The following is a 22,192-nucleotide window of genomic DNA, read 5'->3' on the forward strand; positions in this document are numbered from 1 at the left end:
CCAAGCCATTGGGTATTTGGCTGTGAAAATGGTGTCCTGATAAGATGTAGCTTTGTTCTTTAAAAGTGTTGTTCGAAATAAGAAGCATCTGTAGATTGTAGAGTTTAAAATGGTCTGAAGGCAGAGTTAAAAGGGAAGGAGGTCTCAATAGTTTATTTTTGGTTTGGCTTAATTAAACTAGTCTGTTTTGGCGAGCAAACAGTCAGACCTGCGGTGTAGACTCTTCCTGTCCTTTACACTTGCTCTGTGGCTTTATTACAACTCAGTGCTAGCCCATTACCCAACACACACACACACACTAGCCAGTAGATCAAGTGCTGTATGACTTTTCTTATAGTCTTTACACTATTTTACAGCATATGTGACCCTGGACCACAAAACCAGTCACATGGGTCCATTTTTCGAAATTGAGATTTATACATCACCTGAAAGCTGAATAAATAAGCTTTCCATTGATGTATGGTTTGTTAGGATAGGACAATATTTGGCCGAGATACAACTATTGAAAAACTGGAATCTGAGGGTGCAAAAAAATCGAAACATTGAGAAAATCTCCTTTAAAGTTGTCCATTTATGTTGGCGATTGTGCTGCATTCACTCACATAAATAAATGCTTTATATATTTACGGTAGGAAATTTACAAAATGTCTTCATGGAACATGATCTGTACTTAATATCCTAATGATTTTTGGCATAAAAGAAAAATCAATAATTTTGACCCATACAATGTATTGTTGGCTATTGCCACAAATATACCCGTGCGACTTGAGACTGGTTTTGTGATCCAGGGTCACATATATGATCCACATACACACGCCTGCTACCTTGCAATCTAAATGAGGACATACCATAGACTTCTATTGTTTTTATATAAAGCTAATAATAATGATTAGGCAACTTTGAACATTTTTGTACATAAAAGACATTGCTTATTCACCCAGACATACCTAAAAGTGGCTTTGACAGATTTTGCAAACTTTTTTTGTCTTGAAGTATAGCTAAGCACATGCACAGTTTGCACACATAGTTGAGGTGCAGACTGAGTCATCTACTATGCTCTGTCTTGCTTTCCACCATTAGTTTGTAAACAAGCTTTCTGATTGGTCAAGGTCTCTCCAGCCAGACACTCACCTATTATACCGCCCAGTCTGTACACTTCCTTCACAGCTAAAACCATCAGTGTGTGCCAGCCCTTCATTACTTTCCCTATAAGATCTCTGTCCTGTACATTGCATGGTTTTCTATGTATGTACAAAAGCATGTTTTGCACAGCGAAGCACCACTCATATTTTCTTCAGAAGTTGTAAAGATCTCGTTTCTACATGTCAAAAAGTTTCTTTTAAGCTGTTGGAAGTAGTTCCATCAGTGGATCTAAAGTCTGCAGGGCCTCGTATTTAGTTTTTTTTCTCGCTGATAAAGCACCTCTGAATCCCGCTACTACCAGTTTATTCCTCTCTCATCTGCTCTTCATTAGTCTCTGAGGGAAAAACAGATGTCATCCACATAGTGCTCCCATACTTAGTGTTGTATGATTAAAACCGCAAGGCTTTCTTGATTGCACTGTTATAGATTCTAAGTTTTATTTTTAGCCTTATAATCACAGATTTCTTGAATAAGGTATTTAGTATTATATATCGTTTATACAAATATATATTTTTTAAATATACATTGTTTTGCCTTTTGTTATTTTTTTAAAGATGACAAAATACAAGGGTTATTTATTTATTCAAGTTGATTCGTTAACCTTCAATTATCGTATCTGAGCTTTATTTATTTTATTTATTTATTTAATCAGCGACAGTACACATTAATAGTACATAAGTTATGTAAAATCCGCCAGATTTAGCCAACACTGGCTAATTTTTTTAGCTGGTATAAACATTTCAGGCTATAAGATCCATCAATCTTTTTGGTTTGGGCCTTTATATTTGTGCCATTGTGCTCCTTACACTATTAAAGCTTCAAATAGGGAAATCAGCTGAATGTTGAGTTCCTTCTCCTCGAACGCAAGCTCTTACCACAACAAACACTGTTTGTGAAATACTTTCAGTGTGGTTATTCTAATTTTTGGTTGGCCAATTAGCATTGATGTTTACTTGTGCATACATTTTACCATGCTGTAAACTTAGCATTTTTAGCGTTTGACATTGCCATTGCGCTTTACAATTGGTTGCAGCTGATTGGTTGCCTGTTTGCTAAAACATAAAATTGCATTTTTCATAGCTAATAGTTTAATGCAGGTTTGTTTATAATTATTATTGTTATCTTAAATATTCAGACTGACCATCAATAATTCAGTCACCACCGTGTCAGAGACATCTGGCTCAAGCCCTCAAGAGAATCTGTATGCTACACCTGTTATTCCAGCTCATCCATCATAACAAAGAAAACAGCATGGCACTGTGTATTGAGGTAGTGATGACTTGTGCTCTGGGTTTCCAGGCCGAAGTGTCTTGCCTTGATAGTAAAGGGCACTGAGGATGCTGCCAATCAGGTCAGACCACATTATCTTTATGCTTTGAGTTTTCAAGCCAAAGTACAGTATGCGTATGTAGAGTGCAGTTCAGTGGCTGAAGAGATGCAAGGTGAATGGTGGATATATATAATAAATGGAATCTCTTGTCCTAAACCAACTTATTTTAATTATAGCATTACTTGTCTCTTTGGCTAAACAATTAAATGGTACTATGATAAAACTATAGTGTTTTGGATATCACCATGCATTTGAAACCATCCTGTTCTTTGAAGTACCCTGGTCTACCATGTGACTGTACCATCAATCAGTGGCTTTGTCATCATTTTGATCCATACTTATCTCAAACAGCATTGCAGGTGTTTTCCCACATTCAAATAATTTGATCATACCTGTGACCTTTGTTCATGTCTGAGTTGTGGCTAGACTAGTGTGTGGTGGTGTTGTGATTGAGTTAACAGCCCCAGCGCCCTGCTGCTATTCTTAGAATGAAGAGGCAGTAAAAGTTTCCATTTATGCCCCCCTGTAAAACAACAGGAAGTGATGGCCAATGTAAGGGCTTCACTGAGCCTGTCAAATCATTCCCTTCCACCTAGTGGCCGGTCACTGTCACTGCAGCTTATAATACTTGAATTCAGCCTGTCAAAAACAGCAGGATTCTCAATATTATTACCCGTTTTCTTAGTCAATGAAACCGGCATAAGCCTAGTCCCAGACTAAAATGCCTGTTTGAGCTGCTTTAACTGACACTGATGTATCTTACAATATGTCAGAGCCATTGTTTTGTCTCAAGATGCACATCAGCATGTTTTTTTCTAAGGCACGTTTATAAAAGCTACTTAAATGTCCTAATTGAACTAAAGTCTAATCCTGACTCAATCTAAACCCTGTCGGTGAAATATGTATTTGTATAATTATTAGTGCTGTCAAATCGCTTAATCACATAAATATATATATGTGTGTATACTGTAAATGTACTGTGTGTGTGTGTGTGTGTGTGTATACATATATCAATCAAAAAACATTGATAATAATAATAAATGTTTCTTGAGCAGCAAATCATCATATTAGAATGATTTCTGAAGGATCATGTGACACTGAAGACTGGAGGAATGATGCTGAAAATTCATCAAACAGGAATAAATTACATTTAAAAATATATTAAAATAGAAAACAGTAAAATAAAAAAACATTTCACATTATTACTGCGTTTTTGTATTTTTAATCAAATAAATGAAGCCTTGGTGAGCAGAAGAGACTTCTTTTAAAAAATATATAAAAATCTTTAAAAGTATATTTACACACACACATTTACAATTTTTTATGTTAGATGCGATTAATTGCGATTGTTCGTTTTGACTGTACTAATAATTATATTAAAATGTAATGTATATACCGGTGTGTGTGTGTGTGTGTGTGTGTGTGTGTATATATATATATATATATATATATGTATATATATATATGTATATATATATATGTATATATATATATATATGTATATATATATATATGTATATATGTATATATATGTATATATATATATATATGTATATATGTATATATATGTATATATATATATATATATATATATATATATATATATATATATATATATATATATATATATATATATATATATATATATATATATGTATGTATATATATAAGGAATATATATATCTATTTACAAATATATATATTCAATCTGAAGAAGAAAAAAAAAGTATAAAGTAAAAAAAATCTAAAATATAAGCATTTTTACTTGTGGTCTCGACTTTTGAACCCCACTTTGAAATTGCCGTTCTGAAGAGTTCTGAACAGATGTTCTTTCCTTTAATTTTTAAGCATGTTCCTCTTTTCTGTCTTTTCTGTAGTGAATGAGATCATAAGGAAGGATCTGACAGGAGTGCATGGCAGGGGTCAGACATAGAGGAAACCCCTGATCGGGAAGCGAGCAGGACCCCTGGAGTGTATCGGCGTTCCCCTGCCTTCAGCGGGACACGTGAGAGCAGGAGCGATGCCTCGGCCCGGTCAAGTGTCACCTCTGACAAAAACTGGATCATGGACCGCATTTAACCAAACATCCATCTCAGTCAACCACAGGAACAGCAGCGTGTTGATGTGCAAATGGTATTCAATTTCCCTGCTATTATTTGACTTTTGAAAGTCGTCCAATGTTGATCTCATATGTCAAACTTGTCAGAGACTTGAGCCTTCATAAACAGTTTGGATTGGACAGGTGGAGTTATGTCAATTTTTTTTTTCCATTTTGTGGGTTTTTTATTCCATAGCCTTTTGACTCACATAAATGAACTCACTCAGATTAGTGTATTTCGAGCAGTAACCTCATCATGTGTGAGACTAAACCATTACTGTCCGTCATATTCCCCAAAACAAGTGGTTTGCATATACTTCTGAAGGGAAAGTGGATGAATGCATCACACCAATGCAAATGTTTTAATATATTTGTTTAAGAATAGTTGTTGGTTTTGTATTAGATGAACCACATGTGCATCAGTCCAAATTTAAATTGTTGAAATGCCTTGTACTTAATATTTCAAATTACTATAAGTAAATGCACTGTTCATGAAGGGAATTCTTAAAAACAAAGTTTTTCAGAAAAATGAGATTTGTTTGTAGTAATACAGCTAAAAAAAAAACAACAAAGTGCCATTTTCTTCTTTGTGATGCAAATAGAAAAGTGAATATTGTGCCTTTGCCTGCGGTGCTGTAATAATACTACCAAAACATAGAACCAGCAAACCAAAAATGAATGGAAATACAAGTACCTTGTGTCAAGTCAGAGCCCATGATGCCCTGCACTACATTTAGGTTCTCGAAACATCTTCATCCCATACTAAAACTGAATAGTTATCATATTTTATTATTGCGTATTTATGTACTCGTGACCTTACCAGTTCCATCTGTTCTACTTTTTTGTCTTGTGTTAAAATTTAGGATGTATCTCTCTACAGATCTCATGGAGATTTTTTTTAACAATAACAGCTTTGCTTTTATGATATGCAAATATATTTTATGTGTGTGTGTGTGTGTTAATGTAGAACATTCAAAACATGGACATCTGTATTTATACTTACAGTAGATACCCTCTGCATGTCTCTGTAACACATTTTCACATTCGTTTTCTGATATTGAATGCAAACTGACAAAAATATTATTTTTTTCAAGCAACAAACAAAATCATTAATTAAGAAGCATCAGCTTGTGTTGAAAGGCTTCTTTTTGAAAATATTTTTGAAAGCAATCCAGCCCACTTTAAAAGAAAAAGAAAGAAAAAAGCATAAGGATATTTTTATGTCTTTACAATTTTGGCTGAATTATTAAGAGTATTAAGTATTGTCTAAAAGTTATATGTGTTCCTTTGGAACACATTGTAAAAAATAATGCTATTGTTTCAAAGGAGCTGTTTTTTGTTCAGTGTACAGTGGGCACAACAAAACAACTATTTTCAGAATGTAAACCTTTTCTTTTTACTGTAAATAGACTGCTTCAAAAGTGTATAGACTATTTCTATAATTTTTATTTTTTAGAATCAGATTTTCAGTCAGAATTGGAAGAGAAATATTTATATGAACTGAATCAGTTGTTCTCTTGCCATTTAATATCTTATAACCAAGGCTCTGGGAATATATGAACTGCCAAAGCTTTTGCTGCATATTGACGAATTGCATTTAATTTTTTTTTTTTATATTAATATAAGATTGTCAGTGCCTAAAGAGAATCCATTTATATTTTTTATTTCATTAGCTTGTCATGATCATATTCATGTTTTGGCTTAAGCATGTCTAACCTGTATGTTTAGACGTGTTCATGTTTGTCGAATAAAGGCTACTAGCTGAGGACATGAGCAATAAAACAGAAAGCTTTAAAGAGTTTCTCGTTGCTTTCGAGTCTTTCTAAGACCTGTTGCATTTACTCACTGTGGGCTGCCTCATTTCCAAGACACTTCTTTCACCATATGTCTTTGTATATTAAAAATAAAGTCTATCTAAAAAATATAGATATAATAAAAAATAAAAAATAAAGTTTCTTAAATGCTAAAAAGAATAAAGAATATAAAGAATGCTCTCAGTAGTGGTGTTTTTGACAAAATCTTTTAAAGAAACAAATCATTCTTGTTCACTCGCTTGTATGTCTGGTTCTCGGATATTTCTCCCTTATGAACCCTGTGAGCTCTTGAAGCATAACCCAGCAAACACAGAACGTTCCCCTAACCTTAGGGACCGTTCGGTATTTATGGAAGGGGCCACCGGAGGAAAATAGGGGAGGGTCATGTCTTTTTATTCTTTGTTGAGGGGAGGGTCATCCAACTTTTTTTAGTCTAGGGGGAGGGTCACCCAACTTTTATATTCATGAAAACAGCAACATTTCAAAGTGGCTTGTTTGGTGCTATTTTTTTCCATTTAGCTCCATGTTGATCTCGCGTTATCAGCCCCCCTTCGATATGGGTCTGACCCAACAAAAATCCAGTTTGGCGCTGTTTGACAGTGCGCGCGCACTTCAGTTCGCGCTTAGAAAAAGTGCATCATGTCAGAACAGAATGCAAAAGAAATGTTTACCCGGCAAAGCTTTAAACAGGGATGCAAACAGCGCGCTTTTCGGCGCCTCGCGCTTTTTTCACGTCAGTTTGGGTGACTTGGGTCAGAGAGGGTCTGATTATAATTTCACAAAGTCATCTGAAGCCATTCCATAGCTTAATGTGAGGTACAGAAGTCTATTTACATCATTAAATTAAAGTTTACGGAAACTCGTTTTCCCTCTGCGCTGTCAATCATTCTCCATTCAGTATTCAAACAGCGCGCGCGCCTCGTCCGGTTACAGCAGGATGCACGGTAAAACTCTCTCCAATTTGGATTTGCATAAAATAACTTTATTTTGTGTATTTGTATTTTACGTTTGTTGCTGTTGTTAAACGACTCGCGTGTGCCTGTTAGATCACACACATCACAAGGACTATAAATCGGCATCAAACTCACAATAACTGTAATTTAAAACTGTGAAGAAACAAATGATCAATAAACTGTTGGACAGATATAACGTACTCTAGGATTTCCGCGCTCGACATTCTTCGCTTTGTGCAGTTTTTTTACTTTTAAATGCGCACTTGTGCTGCTGTGCAGCGCTGCACACTGTGACTCCATGTTGCTTTGAGCACATCATTCTGCACCCGCGATGCACATACGCGCTTTGTGCGCTCTGTTTCGAAGCGTTTCATATTATCATGGTTTTGTGCACTGAAAGATTTTTAAAAGCATATATTTTTTATACCTAGCCTGCACAATAATTTAATTGTATATTATTTATATATAGCCTACAATTCTGAATTCTTGACATTCATATATAAATATAAAATTGTGAAATGTATGATTGCCTGATTGAATTTTATAAGAGTACTAATAGTAATTTGTTTTTATTAACATGTTTAGATTTTATCAAATTACTGTGCAGATTTTTTCAAGAATTACTCTTTGATGCTGATTTATATACTCACTAAGTTTAATAAAAATACATAATACATTTATGTAATATTTAAAGGTGTTAACGGTAATATTACACTGCAAAATGATAACTGGCAAAGGATTAAATTCATCACAATTATGTAAGTATCTGGATATTTGGCTTCGATAACCTCTCTCTTTTTTGACCACATGTGTTTGCATCCCTGTTTAAAGCAATTTAAGTTAACATAATAAAATACGTAGACCTACACCACAAAAACTAGTTAAACTAGTAGGCCTAAATTCGTTAAAATTGGGCGATTCCAGTGTTATGGACGTGACATTTGCAGTCAAAACTTGAAATATAAATTCTTAGAAAATGCATTTAATACCAATATTTTGAAACGTCTGAAAGGAGTCAAGACATTAGAAAAATATCAGTCTACACATGCGTTTTATATTTAATATGAGGGAAATACACATGTGACGTGACACAAAAAATCTTTAACTTTTAGGTGGCAAAATATTTTTTAGTAGGCTAATTCTAGGCTATAAATTACACTGTGTAAACCAAAAGATATATACCCACCGGATGAATAAAGATCGGCCTCCACAGAACATAAAATATTATTTTTATTTTGTTTTTCGTGTTCGCATTTATGTGAGTGAAAAAAAAAAATGTTACAGGCTCAGTTCTCCATTACGGACATGATCTGCTCTGAAAACGACTTTCACAGAGACCTCAAACAAAAAGCACAAAGCCTTTCTTTAAAGTGAATTTCGTTTTTTTATAGTATGTTCATTTTAATCAATGTTTCATCTGGATTTAATAAATAAGTAGTAAATATAGTAGAAAATAGATAATCATCAATCATGACACGGAGGCGCGGGCGAGTGAACTGGACTCTTGTCTCATAAATGAACCGAAACTCAGCGTAAGGTAGGCTACTTGCCTCACAGACCTGAGAAATATATAGAAAGCTTGAAATGTCTACTTTTAAACAGAACAATTCAAAACGAAGGAAAACAGACTGCTTTCTGCTTATGAAATGTGGATTTCTCTCTGGCGCGTTCTGAGAAGATCGCGACGCATCGTCAACTTCATCTTTGCAGTCGACACAGAAAACACTTGTTTATTAATAAACAATTAAAATGTCTCCTTGCTACATTTGACATATTAATAATCATATACTTTTGCCGGTTCTTTGTGACAGCTTTTAGATGCTTTGTTGGCAGCACCACCCACATGTTGAACGAGTCACACCGCATCAGCACAGAAAACATGATTTTTTTCAAATCTAAAATAAAAAATCGTGATACGGACCGAATCGTAGGTTTGGTCTATCGTTACAGCCCTAGTAAGATGAGAAAGCAAGAGTTTATGGTTTAAAAAAAAACAATGGCTAGCCTATATGAACATCTTTGCCAAGCGCATAGTACAGGCTAATCAATAAATTATCGGGGAGGGTCATGCCTTTTTTCACAATCATTTTGGAGGGTCATAGAAAAATTTATTGCTGGCGAAGGGAGGGTCATGTCTTTTTTGACAACAGATCTCAAAACTCCTCCGGTGGCCCCTTAAATAAAAAACGAACAGTCCCTTAGTATTTTATTCCCGTTTTTTTTTTTTGAGAACCAAGTAATAACGGTCTAGGCCTATAGTTAGCAACTATAAAATAACGTTCCCAGAACGTTTCATCAAAAATATCTTCATTTGTGTTTCGAAGCTTCTCACGGGTTTGGAACGTCATGAGGGTGAGTAATTAATTACAGAATTGCTCTGGATTCTGATCGTTTATTAATTGGGAAAAGTTGTTCTGAACGTGATTCCAACGATATTGGTCCTCTGTGTCGTTATTATTTTAGTTGTGGTGTGGACTGCGCTATTCTTTTAAACGATTTTTAAAAACTTTATCTTTATCCCAGTAAAATGCGGAAAACAAAACAAGCGCTGGATAGGCTACAGACAGTCCATTGGGGAAAAAAAAAAATTGGAAAAATGATGGAGGCTCAACAGCACATGCACATGCACTCGACTCGTATGAAGCTGCAGGTAATTTCCAAGCATCAACACGCTAAAAACCATAGTAGGCCTATCAAAAATTACCATGATAGAATCCTGGTAGTATATATTCGAAGTATATTGCTTTTCTAAGCAATAAGACGATAATAATATGAAGATTTAAAGGAGATAATAGAGGCCAATATCATAGCGATCTGAGGGGTCCATCCAAACACCATAGCATAGCAACCTCCTCCTAGGCCAAAACTATCATGGCAGCGGTTGCACAGGCAAACTACTAGTGTTATCAGTGGCGGATTTAGCAAATTGGGGGCCCAAGGCGAAGGTATGTATGGGACCCCCATCCGATCTTTAAAGGTGCAATGTGTCATATTTCTGAGGATCTATTGACAGAAATGCAATATAAGATCCATAACTATGTTTTCAGTGGTGTATAAAGACCTTACTTAATGAACCGTTATTTTCTTATTACCTTAGAATTAGTCATTTATGTCTACATAACCGCGGGAACCCCCTTCTATGAAGATCGACATATTGTGACGTCTAAAAATCACACACTGCACCTTTAAAAGAGAGCGAAATCTTTTTTTTACAGACTGAATGGTGAATAGGCAGGTAAAGGTTGGAGAGGAGAAATAAAACTTCCCTATTAAACCTTGCATACACTTATTCACTCCTAAACAGAAACGTTACAATGTTTACATGGTACAATTTCTGGTAAGCTCTGTTTTTTTTTGTTTTTTTGGGGTTTTTTTTGCTTGACAAATTTCACCATTTCGATTCAATTCTTGTGATTTGATTCAATATTGACTCATTTGGATACATATTAGGTACACAAGATAGGCGTTAATTTTTCTCAAGAAAAAAAACCCCACATAATGCTGTGAACATACAGAGAGCCATATCAGCTGGTATTATTTAAGGTTAAAAATAACTAAAATTAAACAATGCGTTTTTATTATAATTAAATTATAAGTAAACAATAGCCTATATTGAATAAATAATATAGTACACATATTTAGCTAAATACTCTATATCTTATTTTTTTAGTCAACTAACATGCTATAGCCTATATTATGGTAATTAAATGTCTTTACTGAGGTAACGTTAGGCTAAATGTTATGTGACGATTGTTCTCCAGCTGTTTTACCTCTTTCCGCGGTTGAAAAACACTGATTGGTCGATATTATGAATAAGGAATAGGCCTATACATTTTGGTAAGTTATTACCGAAGATGATCAGTTCACATGCCTCTAGGGATCGGTCACGTCACATTACAAGCTCCAAACGGTAGCCTATTTATTGTTTGAATTCGTAATAGAATTGACAGAATCTGAGAGCTGAGATTTTTCATATCATAAGTAATTTAAACTGCTCTGTTTTGTCTGTCGGTCTCCATGTCCTCTTTGCTTCACGATTTTTCTGTGCGTTGGACGTTTGTTGTTCCTAGCCATAAAAAAGTTTGTCATCTATGGCAGCTTTCCCAAATACTTACAGTATCCGAGTCTTTTTTTTCTTTTATTTGAGAAGCTTGGGTAACTTCGAAACTTTTCATTTTCACGTTTAGACTCATCTTGCGTCCTGTATCGTTAGCGTTGTTGTCATTGTCAGCGGGCATCACAAAAAAGTTTGTTACCTTATTCGGCAATTTTTCCTCCTTTTTTCAGCACCGCTTGGGTAGCTTCGCTTCATTTTTACTAACTTACTCTGTACACTCTGTCAATCACATCTTTTTCTCTGTCAGTTTTTTGTCGCAATACAGCCTTGTCACTTTCGCAGATGTGTGAGATAATGGAATAGTCCAATGTAGTGAGGTGGGGGGCCCCCTCCTTTCTGCGACTAATGATTTGATGCCATTTTTCGCAAATGGAGATTTAGAAATCTAATTTGCGAAAATTAATTAAAAAAAATTTAAAAAAAAAAAACCTTAAGCATAAGTTAATGGGGCATTTTGGGGGCCCCTAGGTAGCTTGGGGCCCAAGGCAATTGCCGACCTTTGCCTAATGGTAAAGTCCGCCCCTGAGTGTTATATTATTTTGTAGTGCATTGTAAAACATAATAACTGTATATCATTATAACAACAAAATGTACCGCCTTCAGAGACTTGAAGATGTTCAAGAATCAATTAGTTTTGTGTAGGGTACAACGGGGCTAAAGGCACACGAAAAAATGTCCCTTTCACCCCTCCCATAGTGTGTGATTGCAGAGAGAGAGAGAGAAACAATGATATAGTTGATAGATAGATAGATAGATAGATAGATAGATAGATAGATAGATAGATAGATAGATAGATAGATTTAATAAATCATAAAAGTGGTTAATTTTGTTTATAAATCGTATATATGTGTCAAGGTGAGCCTTTTACCCCACACATGGGTTAAAACCAGCTTGGGGCAAAATGCACAAATTATTTATACAAATGATATTTTGCCTACCATCTGAATCTAACCATGTCATGTCAACAAATGGAAAAGTCAGCCAGCTATTTATTATCATGTTAATACTGTGCCTTTAGCCCCAACAGCAGGGGCGCCTTTTACCCCAAATACCATTTATTTAACCTTTATTTACCTTAAAAAAACTCATTGAAAATCATAAGGAAGACCTTTGTCTCAAAATATATTCAATAACTGAAGCGATTCTCATTTGCTACTTAAATGTACAACTTTTGAAAAAAACATCATATAGCTATTAGATCAAATTAGCACAGAATCAACTTTGCGCCGTTGCCTGCGATTGTGTCATGGATCAGCCAAATTTCCACATGCATCTTGAAAAGTGGATGTTTTGCGAAGTGCTGCGGAAAGTTTTTGTGTCAGTGGTTTAGAGGAAAATGAAAAATCAAAGGCACCTTTTACCCCGTTGCGCCTTTACCCCTGTTGTAATCTACTGTTTATGGGGCGGTTGACTGTCATGGCACGTGCTCCTTTATGAAACACCTGTTCTCTTCATGTCTCCAAATTGCTCCGAATTAAAGCAGTTAATCAACGATAGGCTTAGTTAGCTATACAGCAGATGTTTGCTGCCGTTATTTTGCTCATTAAATCTGAGCAGAACTTTGTGCTTTTGATGGCATCGTCCTATGTGGCCCTTTGTGACTTCACAGCTCTTTGCCTCTCAGACAAATAAGCATCTTGTAGCGTTTCCTCGATTGCTAGGCAACAGCTTGTTTGGGCCCCAACTGGGATGGATGGCGTGAATGAACCCAGTGTTCAGGAAGTCGCTTGGTCTGACATCACTAGCTTTGAGCAAAATAAATAAATAAAGCCGCACGTGGGTCGCGACAGAACACAGACACATTTCCCCCCATTGCAGATACGCCGTGAGTCATATGCCCTTTATCTCGGATTAGATAATCAAATCACATCTCATGCACAATAACCATGAAGGGCCAGAGAACAAGAAACGTGCATGTTTTCACTGGTTGGGAATTTCATTCAACACTGTGTTACTGTAGAGTCTTTTCAAACCAGTTTTTCTTGTCATATTGGAGTAAGATTGTGTAAAACTGGAAAGGAGCCCAGCGAATGACTTAACCAGAGTGTTTGATCTACAGCACACCATGTAGTTTGGTAGTAGTGACATCATACTGCAATAATAGGCGTTAAAGGTCAATTTTAATAAGTTCCTCGTATTGTGAAACATCGATGAACATTAACAGCAAATTACTATGACCTCAGACTCTGCTTAATGCAGAAACGTGTCATGGACATTGTGCGTGATTGATCCGGCAACGTATTACATGTAATCTTGCTTTCAAGCGGATTTCATGAATTAGGCTTGTGGAAAAGGCCACCCGTTGTATCGCGTCCTGTGGCGCGGCAGACCGCCTGCAGACCTACAGTTCGTGTTAAGAAGGCCTTATTCAAATAGAAATAACATGTCACACCCCTGACCAACAGTAAATACTTGTTTTGATTGAATAATGCTGCGTTTGTACAGTAGCCGGGACTACTGCATCATAGAGCGGGAGACGTTAGTCACCTTCCCAGGGTTCATGTGGACTGCTTATTACCTCATCAAAAAGCTAAAAACATTTATTAACTCAATCAAACTGAGTAACACTCATCAACAGAATTTTTCTGTTATTAAGATGCTAGGAAACAACATGCTTCTGAAATTTGTCTTCCAATGGATTTTGCAGGCATAGTTTACTTTTAAACCTAAATTTAGTTTATTCTGTCATAAAGTGCGATAAAGGCCTGGAAAGTTAAAGCAATGTATGCGCCGTTGAATAAACACTATAACGTTCAAAAGTTTGAGGTCAGTAAGTTCTAAAAAAAAATAAAAAAATTAATACTTGTATTGAGCAAGGATGCATTCAGTTGATCTAAGGAGACAGTAAAGAATTTTATTTATCATTTCAAATAAATGGTGTTCTTTTGATCTTTCTGTTCTTCTTAAAAGAATCGTGAAACTCTAGATGGCAGAGGCTTGATAGGTCCTTAAAGGAGAACTCCGGTCAATTTTAACATTGAGCTCATTTTTTTGTAAATTTGGAGTGCTGTCAGTACAGAGAACAACGACAAAAATCAGTGTTGCCTACACCGTGTTATCCTCTTTTTAAAATTTGCACCCTGTTGACTTCAATGGGGCAAGTTTTAAACCTGCTTTTAGCCTGTATTGAGCAGTGCGCTTTCAGAAACCCTCCACCTTCCCTAGCTCCACCTGTACAGATCTGATACGGGTAATTCATGTATATTGTACAGCAGCAGCGTGTCGTGTATGTATCGGCAGTGGAAAGTCCGGTACTTTCTCTGCAGCAGCAGCAACAGCAGTAGTGTAGCAGATCTATTCCCCCAAGACCAAACATATAAAAATTGTCATATCCATTACATTGAGAGTTATCATGACAAGTTTTATAATAATAAGAAATGTTTCTTGAGCATCAAGTCAGCATATTAGAATGATTTCTGAAGGATCACGTGACACTGAAAACAATGACAATAATGATGCTGAAAATTCAGCTTTGATCACAGGAATACATTACATTTTACAATAGAAAATCATGAAGTCATTACGTCATTTTAAAATTATTACTGTATTCTTGACCAAATAAATGGAGCATTGGTGAGCAGAAGAGACAAAAACATTAAAACATTTTTTTGAATGGAAGTCTACTTTAGTAATTAATTAATTAATTTATTTATTTATTTTTTTGTTTGTAAATAGTATGGGGGTGTGGCAAATGATTTTTAAAAAATATATTCTTGTCTATTGGTTAATATGAGCTCATATAATGCATGTATTACATTGATAAAACAATAAATAAAATGTTTTGTTTTAGAGTGTGCACAACCATTATCCGTATTAGTAAATCAATAAGCATGCATTAAAGGTTCATTAATATAATATTACATAGATTAAATTAAACAATTCAAGTGATGTAAAGTACAAAAAAAATCAAATATCTCTGGAGGTAATAGTCAATAATGATGAATGGAATTGTTTTGCGCTTTCGCCCTCTGGTGGCAAAAACCGCTGTGTTCGTATTCTTGATTGAATCTTCAGATGTAATCTTTGATATTAGCTGATGGAAGCCTGCGGCTGTACTTGTTCTCTTTGTCTCCTTCAGTATAATCTAACACTTCTCCATGTGGTAAATTAATCACAAATTACAGCTGATATGTACCTGGCTGTTGCTGTCATTAACAGAATAGTTCAATCAGAATGAAAAGTGTGTAATTATTTCCTCGCTCTCATGTCGTTTCAAACCAGCCTGCTGTTATTTCCTCCATTTGAACACAAAATTTGAAATACTTACATTTATGCATTTGGCAGACGCTTTTATCCAAAGCGACTTACATTGCATTTCAAGGTACACATTTACATTCTTATCAGTTCTTGCTTTCCCTGGGAATCGAACCCATGATCTTGTCGTTGTCTGGTTGTTTTTATAGGATTCATTCTGCTTTTCCTTTATATGAATATTATGTCTAATAGTTGTACTTATACTCTCTGGAGACTGGAAACAGAATAACATTTGACATCTGTTGTTTAATTATTAATACAGCACGTATTTCATGCAACAAGTGGTAGATGTTGAATAAAGGTGTGCATGTTCCTCTCACAGCCTGTAGAGGGATGTATAGTCATAGAGAATATTAAACAAATAATATGGCATCATATAGGATCACTGGGACACTTGTTAAAAGTGACAGTTCACCCAAAAATAAAAATGAACGTCATTAATTAAGGTTCTCGTCCTCGTGTCGTTCCAAACCCGTAAGACTTTCGTTCATCTTCAGAACACAAATGAAGATCTTTTTGATGAAATCTGCGAGCGTTCTGTCCCTCCATTGACGGCTACGCAACTACCAGAGAAAAGTAGTATGACGGGTGAGTAATTAATGACAATTTTCATTTTTGAATGAACTAACCCTTTAATGCAGGACATTTATTTGACCTAACATGTAAATAACTGGAAGATCCTGAGTGTTTCATCAATATTTGATGCGACTCCAGGACACAGCCCTGTAGATTCAGATCGGTCGGTAACCTGCAGGCCTGATGAAGCATACCATCAAAACGCTCCTCAAATCAGGCTGATTGTACCAAAGGAGAGTGCAGCTTAAGTGAACGATGAACATTTCATCGGGAGGTGTTTCTCTGCCCTCAGCAGGTCATTATTTCCAACATTAAGCCTGTGAGGCTGCAGTTTTCATCAGCTTTGAAGTAGTTCTATAGCCACGCTCATTATCGACAGGCCGAACTCCCACCGCACATGCGCCTCCGCCCACCCGTATGTGTGCTTTACTTCTCTCCTGCCTGTTTACTTTACATAATGTGTATCTCTACAGGCCATGAATGTGAATATCATAAACAATTACAGCATGCTTTGCTTCTGGAGATTTTACAAACAGTGGTTTATATAACAAGTAACCTTGTTTAAATTACTTTTGTCAGTTTGTCATAATGAAGGAGAAAATGACATGTATACTGTATACATAAGCATAGTTGTGAGATTTTTCCACCCATGCATCTAGAGACCAGTATTCAGATTAATCACAGAATTTTATTTTTGCAGGGCTTATACTGTATTTCCACCTTTTTTTTTTTTTGCAGTGAATATTGATTACTGTAAGGACTTGTAACATGCTTGTGATATTTTTATTGACATATTCAGGACAGGTAAAAGTGGTTTTGTTGGGAAGATTGGGGCTAGCTGAGACACATTTTTTACGTTAATTGAACATTGAAATATTAACTACAGAAAGCTATTAAACATTAAATTCATTATTTTTTACTTGTAATAGTCAATGGGTTAAGTGGTCACAGTGGGAACCTGGTATTTAATGACACAGATTTGAGAGGTACATTTTTTGGCATAGGAATGCCATCTAAAATTCAAAAAGTTGAAATATAATTGCTTGTGGCACAAATCTAAACAGTTGTAATATAAGTCCACTGAAGGCAAGTTTGTAGAGAACCCATGTGCAGTTTATTTACGAAACGTGATCAAACATAAAACAAAGGCATGGCATGAACTCAAAACATAAACATGGACATAACGCTTATCAACAGAGGTTACAGGAAACAATACTTGACAAGGACACATGGCAAACATGAGGGCATAAACACACAAGGGGCCCTATCTTGCACCCAGCGCAATTGACTTTGTACACCGACGCATGTATCATTCCTATTCTGCACCCACGCACAGCGGACTTTTCCCTCCACAGACGCACATCGGTTAACTAAGAAATACACTTGTGCTCCCCGGGGCGGTTCAGCGCAAAGAGGAGGCGTGTTCCGGCGCAGACGTTCCCTCACGCTATTTTACAGGTTTACGTTGCGCATGTTATTCATATGCTATTTTAAGGGCGCATGCTTGCCCATAATCAATGTAGCGTGTGCACAACGCACATACACTTTGATTCTCTCATCTACACAGAATCAGCAGTTTTCATTTTTGCAAATCATACATTATTACGATAGATAGATAGATAGATAGATAGATAGATAGATAGATAGATAGATAGATAGTTTATTATAAAAGCATACATCTAGCTTATACATTTACCCAAATTATCATATGCCTGTTTAACCGAAGCTAATTTGGGTGTGTTTCTCCATCCCCAACGTCACTTCTCTGTGTTTTACGGCCCTGACGAGAACGTCGGTCTCCTCGGCTGTGAACCGCTCCTGGCAAATCCGCCGTTATAATAGCAAACCGCTATAGAACAAGCGCGCCTGCTCTTAAAGGGAATGTGAGATGTCGCTCTGATTGGTTTATTTCACGTTACGCCCAAACCACACCTATGAATAATGAAGCTACTTCAGACCAACCCATTTTAGATTTGCGTCGGGCGCAAGAGTCATTTATCCCGCCGGTATAATAGCAACAGCGCCCAAGACCCGCCCACAAAGTTACTTGCGTTTCGCGCTTGATACTTGCGTTTCAGATCGTTAAAATAGGGCCCAAGGACTAAATGACAAGACAAGGGACACCTGTGAACAATGAAACGTGGATGTTTTAAAGAAAAGTGGGAAAATCCCCTTACACTAACCCTACCCCTAAACCTACCCATCAAACAAAACTTTCTGCATTTTTACATTTTCAAAAAACATCACTTAGTATAAGCTGTTTTCCTCATGGGAACCAAAACATTTTCCCACAAGGATTTCGGATATTGCCATCATTGTGGGGACATTTTGCCAGGCCACACACACACACACACACACACACACACACACACACCCCTATATCTGCTAAGGGGTAATTAAATGTAACAAATCATGTAAAAATGTATCATCTTTAATTGGAAAATGAAGCAACATTTTATCAAACTTTGATAATTGGCTTAATATTTTAAACAACTGAGAAGACAGTGATCAGGCTACATTTAATAAAAATCACTTGTCAAGTTTATAATATATATTACATTAGCATACGAGAGTGTGGCTTGAAAATCAGCCAAGTCTTTTGCTTTCCTGTTCCAAATAGTTAACCAACGTTAACCAACGTTCCAAAGCCATTATAAAACGTGCTAGAGATGTTCAAATGCTTTTTGCATAGTTCATTACACATTTTGTTGAATGAAGTTTATTTCTTGGCTTGCATGTCACTCAGATACTGGCATGTTTGGCTTGTCAAAAATGTTACATTCTGCTCTCACAAATTTTATTTAAACCCATGAAAATGCAGATCCTGTTGTAAATAATAGTGAAAAATCACTTTTTAAATTATTCCATAGCAGATATTTTCAATTAAAATATTTTATTAAATAAGTAAACTGCTAAATATAAGCTCTGGCTCTTTCATTAGTGCTCTCAAACTTTTGCACCCCATTGTGTGTGACATAGACGCTTTGCCTTATAACGAGTATTGCGATACAGTACTAATCCAGTTCACTGTCTGCTAGTCCGATTTCCCCCTCGCTGTCATTATGTAGACAGAGATGTCCAATTAGACCCTGTGTGAGAGAAAGCAGACAAAGACATGTAACCGCCTTCTTCAGTTCTGCTCGTGATATCTGCAAGTCTCCAGCTGAGTGATTCATGTTATGGTCTTTTCATTGACTTTGCCGCTGGTGGAGCCAGTTTGTGATGGTGTGTTGTGCATTGATCTGTACATTTCCTGTGATTCGTCCACTCTCTGATTTAAACTGGTTTTGTATGCAGACCGCCTGCTTTTTGTTTCTGAAATATATTGATTTGTTTAGCACAGCGAAGGAAATTAAATAGGAAGGTTTGTCCTTGTATCCTTTCTGACAAGACCAGCTTATACCAGTATGAATTTCCATGCTGGTTTGGTGAGGGTCTAGCTGGTTAAACCATGTTGTTCACCAACATTTTAAGAGTATTTGGAAATAAAACAATTGTTCCGTCTTTTCTTCTCTGGACAATTCAGTCTGTTAATTTTAAGAGACTTGTGAAGCAGCGTATTTAAAAGACTCTCTGCGCTATAAACTACAGTGCAAACATTTCCAACATTTGGAGGGAAAGACCGGATGATCTCTACACACTTATATGTTGTGCAGTGCCAGAGCCATCTGTGCTGCCATCCATCCACCCTCAGAGTCTTACACATCTAACACAGATCATCTGATTGGTGTTCATCGATTATGATACCAAAGCTCCAGGATCTTCTTATATACAAATTACAGTTTTTTTCGATTGCTAAACGACAGTGAGCACAACTGGAGCTACATGTGCAAAACTCTAACTACAGTCTGCACTACCAACAGTCACCTGAGCTAAACAGTTCACATCACCTGCAAAACTCACTCCAAGCAACACAACTCTTAACACACGGCTCAAAACAGGCTCAGTGCAGCCAAACACTATGCACAACCCTCACTGAGATAACACACACTGTCACTCAGAACACACTGAGAGTAAAAACACTAGCATCAAACACCAATACAGAAAATACAAACTTTTCATCTTTACAGTTTGAACAATTTCAGTGACTTCATACAAAGTAATATTTTCTTCAAAGAAAAGAGTGACATTCTTTCACATGATTTATTTAAATTTTTAGAACATAACAATTATTTAAGGTAAATGAAAATTAGCAGTTTGCTTCAATAGTCTGTAGTAATTTACGGAATTACAGTAATGAGAAAAAAAAGGTAGAAACTAAAAGTACATACTGTAATTCGAACAAATAATTGAGGGGCTAATCCTGCCTCTCTCTAGCATCAGGCCACAGGTTTTCATCAACATCACATCTAATGTTCTCTCTTGCCATGCACCTGGGGAAGAACCTTCTGGAGTGCCTTATCCATCCCTAGCAGTCGTGTCCTCACATCCGGCACGCATGGCTTCCAAAAGAGTCATTTGGTCATGTGGGTGGTGACCAAACACTTTCCACCTCCACCCATACAGAAAAAAAAAATATTGAAATATATTTTACGTAAAGTGTCAAAAATATATGTGGCATATATTCCAAATACATTGAAATATATTTGCATTGTTGGTCACTTATATTTATCATTTTGAAATATATTCTGAAATATAACAAAAATATATGATGTTACAGTAAGTGTGAAATATATTTACATATATTTAACTAAAATATATTTATTGGGCCAATTTCGAATATTTGCATATATTCCAAAAATATATTTCAAATATATTTATTTTGTGAATGGGAGCCTTTCAGCTGAAATTGCATTCAGCAGTGTTTGAAAGGCACAAGGCTGAAATCTATTCTGTTTTGAATGTGTGGTTCACAGTTTTGACAGCAGTGTGTTAGCATTTGACGGCGTGCACATGCGTATTACGTGTTTAGTCTATAGGTATGCGCGATTGAATATATATGTGCGCAGGCGTGTAGTCTTTCTTTAAAAATTGACCTAAACAAATTACTTGTCTGGCCTTAAAAATGTATAATACAGAATTATTTATCGCTTCCGCATAGTCATGTGAACTGGAGCTATTTTGACGTTTTAGCGTTTATTTATCTGAACAGAGGTAAAGGGAAGGAGAAGGGGGCCTTCACAGGGGAGAGACACTTCAGGACTGCGTTGTCGTCACGTCCAGGCGCAGGTCATTCATCAGATCTGGACAAGGGGCTAATCCATCAGCCGGAAACTGAAGCTTCCCCAGGGGCCGCCATTGATTAGCGGACCATCACCTGCTGTTAGCATTCCATTGACTCCCATTCATTTTGGTTTCACTTTGACAGCAAATAACTTTACATCTGAGGCGTTTAAAGACTCCATTTGTCCATTATTTATTTCTAAAGAAACACGAAAATGTATAAAAGGCTCCATTACCTTGAATCTTACGTTATGGCCCGGTAGAAGCCATTTTGTAAAAATAGGCTAACGATTGCGTCATAACCACGCGATCATAGAGAAATTACCGTATGGACAGGAGGAGAAGTTCGCGGGCAGTCGGGGGGACGTGGAGGCAAAATGACAAAATTATTAATCAGAATACTTAGCAAAAGTTTCTCCTGCTCCTATCTCATGGACAGCTCCTACTCACACTCTCCATCTCTGCAAGTTTCAGAAGGGAATGATTCAGATTTCTCTTGGCACAGCTACTAGAAGACAGACGGGTTGCTCACGTCACATCTACGTCGTCAAGCTCAGTTTGAGTCTGCGCAGTACGCTCGACCATCAGGAAGTGAGTGCTTCTAATTGACTTCACTTTTCTCCGTTGAAGTCTATGGGGTCGCTGTGTCCATTTCTTTTACTGTCTATGGATCTGGATACGGCCTGGATCCAGCGGACTGCGGTAAACCTCGGGAAAAACAGAGAGACTAATATTAGTGTAGAC

General features: G+C 36.5%; 1 protein-coding gene across 1 annotated transcript in view; it reads left to right on the forward strand.

The window, feature by feature from the left end:
• The window catches only part of nfatc2a (nuclear factor of activated T cells 2a), a 31,403-nt gene extending 25,031 nt beyond the window's left edge, over positions 1–6,372 (forward strand). The window contains exon 10 of the mRNA XM_084098607.1: positions 4,351–6,372. Within this exon, the coding sequence (XP_083954733.1) occupies positions 4,351–4,406 (56 nt within the window). The 3' untranslated portion in view covers positions 4,407–6,372. The remainder of the gene's footprint in view (positions 1–4,350) is intronic.
• Positions 6,373–22,192: the final 15,820 nt, after the last annotated feature.

The sequence above is a fragment of the Abramis brama genome (assembly GCF_963993115.1).
Source record: "Abramis brama genome assembly, chromosome: 22".
Taxonomy (NCBI): domain Eukaryota; kingdom Metazoa; phylum Chordata; class Actinopteri; order Cypriniformes; family Leuciscidae; genus Abramis; species Abramis brama.